This window comes from Sinocyclocheilus anshuiensis, unplaced genomic scaffold (assembly GCF_001515605.1).
Source record: "Sinocyclocheilus anshuiensis isolate Anshui unplaced genomic scaffold, SAMN03320099.WGS_v1.1 scaffold1764, whole genome shotgun sequence".
In the NCBI taxonomy this organism is placed as follows: domain Eukaryota; kingdom Metazoa; phylum Chordata; class Actinopteri; order Cypriniformes; family Cyprinidae; genus Sinocyclocheilus; species Sinocyclocheilus anshuiensis.
The window spans coordinates 97167-102997 of NW_015557159.1; the positions used below are offsets into that span (position 1 = coordinate 97167).

At 32.0% G+C, this 5831-nt stretch overlaps 1 protein-coding gene across 1 annotated transcript in view; it reads left to right on the forward strand.

Moving 5' to 3' along the window:
* LOC107678264 (ATP-binding cassette sub-family A member 3-like) overlaps window positions 1-5831 on the forward strand; it is a 62649-nt gene that overhangs the window by 6332 nt on the left and 50486 nt on the right. Inside the window, exon 3 of the mRNA XM_016473472.1 lies at window positions 1066-1321. Coding sequence (XP_016328958.1) covers window positions 1066-1321 — 256 coding nt within the window. The remainder of the gene's footprint in view (window positions 1-1065; window positions 1322-5831) is intronic.

Below are 5831 nucleotides of genomic sequence, written 5' to 3' on the forward strand. Positions count from 1 at the left end.
TATGAACGTGGTTTTGCGCAGCTCGTCAGTGAACAACGGCTCTGTGTAGTTAATGCTGCTCAATGTGAAGGCACGCAGGTGATGGAGATTTACCGCTGATTACAGAACCGGCTTTACTGATAAGATGCGCATTAAATATCGCATGCGATTTATCGCCCTAGTTTAAACACATCGTTCTGTTACATGTTCTTACAACATTTCAGCCGAATATTAATTATAAATGTTAATTAGATGTCTTCAATTCCTGTCTAGCGATGTGTATTTATGTTGAAATGTACTAAAAACGGTTTGTCTTTTCAAATCTTCTATCACGTGTCATTATATTTATCGAGTTGGCTCATGTGGTTTACCCAGTCCACTTTAGCAACAGTCTAGCCACCACCCAGAACACCCTAGCAATGTCCTAACAACCACCAGAACACCCTAGCAACGCCCTAACAAGTGGTTGCTGAGCAACACACAGAAGTAAACAAAGGTGTATGCTTGTAGTGTAATTAACAACAGCTTCGAACGTGGCTCAACCAATCAGAATCAAGGACCAGAACTATCCGTTTTATAATTGGTTTTATTTTACTTTATAAGTATGGAATTGTATTCATAAAAATTCAGCTAACCTAGTATCATGACTGTAAAAATCATCAGTTCCACCACAAATAATAAATTTTAATGTAAATGAAATTTTACTTTTTATTATTTTATTTTATCTTACTTTATAATATCTTATTTTATTTTAATATAAATATTGTTTCATTGTAACAATCTAAATTATGGAAGTGTATTCATAAAAATACAGCAAACACATGAGAGCTATGGCTTGTTGGTTAGCATATTTTATTTTATTATTTTTAATTTCATTTAATTTCATTTGGCAGACACTTTTATCCAAAGCGGCTTACATTGCATTCAAGGTTTTATTACTTTAAATAACCATTTACCCATCCATTCCCCCTAAAGTAGGTTACCATTATCCCGTTCTTCCATCTTCCACACATGCGTATCTAGCTGTCCATCAATCCACTCATCTTCTGTTCTGCTCACTGACGTCCTCTTTCTCTCGTCCTGCAGAAGCGTCAGATCCTGGTCACGCTGGTGGAGATCCTTCTGCCGCTGCTCTTCTCAGCCATCCTGATCGTCCTGCGACAGAACGTGTCCTTCATCAACTACCCCAATGCAACGCACTACCACAGCTTCCCTTTGAGCGACCTGCCGCCCATACTGTGCTTCCAGGACCTGCAGCTGGCCTACGTGCCTGCAAACGCCAGCGTGGTGCGGCAGATCACAGAGGACGTGCAGCAGAGCTTGCACGGTTGCATCAGAGCCGGTGAGAGCTTCAGCTCTTGTGCTCTAAAGTATAGGAGTGTGTTCATGAATACAGCTAACATGTTAGCGGCTAGAGCATCTGGTTTGGCTTGAATCATTGGCTGATGTTGTTATCACCTCTCTCCATATGGTCAGTGAAATGATAAAAAAAAACATGACTACATAGAAAACATGGAAATATAAGCTATAAGCATGGAAATAGCTAGTAATTTTTATTTAATTATTTTTGTTGTATTTTATTTTATTTTTTTATTTTGTTTCATTAATATTGTAAAATATACAGCAAATATACTGTATGTAATTGGCTACATGAAAATTCTGCTAATAGCAGGTAATTTTATTTAAATTGAACTGTCAAACTGTCAAAAACTGACAAAAAAGAAAAAATACAGCAAATATATGCAACAAACTGGCTACATGGAAAATCTGCTAATACAGAAATAGAGAATTTTTTTTTCTTCTATTTATACTGTCAGCAAATGGCAAAAACCAAAAATGTACATAATATTTTTTATTTTATTTAATGTTATATATTTATTATTTTTAATTTTTTATTATTATTGTGTTTTATTTGCACTGTCAAAAAAGACATGCACATATACAGCAAGCTTATGCAGTAAACTGTCTACACCTTCAGGGCTTCCACATTCATGGAAAAACTGGAAATAACATACAAGTTTAAATTTGTGGTTTCCAGGCCTGGGCAACTTTTTGTTATGCTCCTTTGTACAATATTTATTTGTATAGATATTGCTTCTTGTGAGTGCAAATGTTATTAACTTCTTTGTCCAGAAATCTTGAATGAAAGGAAAACTTTAAACTAAAACTAGGGCTGCACAATTAATCGAATTTCTAATCGTGATTACAATTACAGATGCCACAATTACGTAATCGTTCAAAGCGGCAATTAATCGTTTAAAGTCCACTTATGTTATTCTGCGTGCTTAGGATGTGTTTTTTTCTTTCTACAGGTTATCGTAAGAGTTTTTCCAATGTTTTAATTTTAGTTTTAATATAACATTATAATACCATTCATATTTATTATTTCAAGAAGAAACCAAACCAATGTATATTTGACATTTGATGCTTAGTACTATAGAAAAGCAATAAAAGTTTTTCAGTTAGAGTGTTTTCAGCTTGTTTAAATTGTGATAATCGTAATTAATAATCGCAATTATAATTTCAAGGGAATAATCGACAATTATGATTTTTGTCATTATCGTGCAGCCCTAACTAAAACTAGTAAAAACTTAGGAAATTCCCATTATGTTGTTATGCTCAACGTCTATAAATTGCACCTCATGAGTCCAATATCTCTTAAAACATTTTTATTGATATTTATTGCATGTCTATCAGGAAATCATGCATGCCTAGATAAGTCATTAAAGTTCATTGGTCCAAAAGTGTGTGAAGCCTGGCGTTAGTATAACTGCTCTGCTCTACAATATGTGTGAGTTTGCAGTTGAAATGAAAGCATATATTGAGGTTTTGTCATTAAATAGCATCGTGACCCCACCAAAAACCTCATGGCCGCTCTTCTCTGTCTGACCCTTGAATTGTCCTGGTGCTTGTGTTTATGAGTTGTCATGAAGGCCTGCAGGGAAATATGCAGGTGGTGAGTCACGTAATAAACGATTCTCTGGGCTGTGTCCTGATCATGCGACTCAGGCCAGACCCTTTTTGCTTCCTCCTGTCGCTCTGAGCGAGGAGATCCATAATCTGATGCCTCAACTTTGATTGTAAAATGAACAGCTTGATGGTGTTAAAGTGCTGTGTGATATTCGCAAATGACTCGCTGACTGAATATCCTGCTTTAAAAGAGTCTGCTGCAGCGCTGATGAAATGAAAGTCAGCGAATTAGACGCTTTAAGCCCGGACTTGTGGGATAGATGAGACAAACACATAATTTATCTGAAATTACAGAGCTTTAAGTAGCGGTTCATTTCTAGATGGACATGGTGAAAGCAATGGCTTGAGGATAAATGAGTTTATTACATTAGAGGTTCTGATTCAGTGAATCATTTGACTGAGTCAAACTGATCATTTCGACTGATCTGACTAAGTCTTTTGGACTATTTCATTTAAAATAACCAGTTAATTTGTTCGTGAGCAACATTTATCACACTGTGTGTGTGTTATTGTGTGAAAACAATCAAAAACAACACAATAGAAAGGTGTTTTGTCTATTTATTGTCTTTATAATATTTTGCAGCTCAGACTGCAAACTAATAAATAGATCAGATATTTCTAGTATTTTAACACCGAAAGAATGCAGAACTTTCATAATCACTAACCAATGTTATCTTATTATTTTTTTATATTATTGTGTTTATTATTATTTTGAGTTTACTTATTTTTATATTTTATTTGTTACATTTTCATTTTTTTTTTTATATTTTCAGTTTACATTTTAATTTCAAGTAATTTTGTTTCAGTGATTGTTGTCATTTTTATTAGTTCTTTCATGTTTTTTTATTTAGCTTTAATTTATCTGTATTTCATTTTTAGTGATATTATTCCTTGTTTTTTATTATTTTCATTATTATACGTTTTTCATCTAATATTTCAATTGTGTTTTATTTTAGCTTTATTATTAATGGAAATTATTTTAATAGTTTTAGCTTTATCTAAACACTGTCACTAACATGAACAAATTGATATTTTTGGTATTTTTTCGGTAGTTAATAATAACAAACCCGACACTAACAGAACTGACTGATTTTTTTGGTAGTTTTTCGGTGGTTACCAATAACAACACTGTCACCAACAGAACCGATTGATGTTTTTGGTAGGTTTTTTTGTAGTTAACAATAACAATACTATCACCAACAGAACCGATTAATATTTTTGGTAGTTTTTTTTTTGGTAGTTATCAATAACAATATTATCACCAACAGAACCGATTACTATTTTTGGTAGTTTTTTTTTTTTTGGTAGTTAACAATAACAATACTATCACCAACAGAACTGATTGATATTTTTGGTGTTTTTTTTTTTTTTGGTAGTTAACAATAACAATACTATCACCAACAGAACTGATTGATATTTTTGGTGTTTTTTTTTTTTTTGGTAGTTAACAATAACAATACTATCACCAACAGAACTGATTGATATTTTTGGTGTTTTTTTTTTTTTTGGTAGTTAACAATAACAATACTATCACCAACAGAACTGATTGATATTTTTGGTGTTTTTTTTTTTTTTGGTAGTTAACAATAACAATACTATCACCAACAGAACCGATTAATATTTTTGGTAGTTTTTTTATGTAGTTAACAGTAACAGCACTATCACCAACCGAACCGATTAATATTTTTGGTAGTTTTTTTTTTTTTTGGTAGTTAACAATAACAATGCTATCACCAACAGAACCGATTAATATTTTTGGTAGTTTTTTTATGTAGTTAACAGTAACAGCACTATCACCAACCAAACCGATTAATATTTTTGGTAGTTTTTTTTTTTTTTTGGTAGTTAACAATAACAATACTATAACCAACAGAACCGATTAATATTTTTGGTAGGTTTTTTTTGTAGTTAACAATAACAATACTATCACCAACAGAACCGATTCATATTTTTGGTAGTTTTTTTTTTTTTTGTATCTGTGTAGTTTATTTTTTGTAGTTTTTTTTTTTTTTTGGTAGTTAACAATAACAATACTATAACCAACAGAACCGATTAATATTTTTGGTAGGTTTTTTTTGTAGTTAACAATAACAATACTATCACCAACAGAACCGATTCATATTTTTGGTAGTTTTTTTTTTTTGGTAGTTAACAATAACAATACTATCACCAACAGAACTGATTGATATTTTGGTCGGTGTTTTTTTTTTTTTGGTAATTAACAATAACAATACTATCACCAACAGAACTGATTGATATTTTTGGTCGTTTTTTTTTTTTTTTTTTGGTAGTTAACAATAACAATACTATCACCAACAGAACTGATTGATATTTTTGGTCGTTTTTTTTTTTTTTTTTTGGTAGTTAACAATAACAATACTATCACCAACAGAACCGATTAATATGTATTTTTTTTGGTAGTTAACAATACTATCACCAACAGAACCGATTAATATTTTTGGTAGTTTTATTTTTGTTTTGGTAGTTAACTAACAATACTATCACAAACAGAACTGATTAATATATATATATATTTTTTTTTGGATAGTTAACAATAACAATACTATCACCAACAGAACCGATTAATATTTTTGGTAGTTTTTTTTTTTGGTAGTTAACAATAACAATACTATCACCAACAGAACTGATTTATATTTGTGGTCGTTTTTTTTTTAATAGTTAACAATAACGTTAAAGCTGCAGTCCGTAACTTTTGGCGCCCTAGCGGTTAATAAACAGAACTGCGTGCGTCTTGCAGAAGAACAATGTAGCCGGAGCTACTTCTCTCTGTTTATGTCTATGGCTAATCACGCAGGTACTGGGCTACTCCGCAGCGGTACCTACCCGAACCAGTCTAAATAGTCCGAATATAAACACTTATT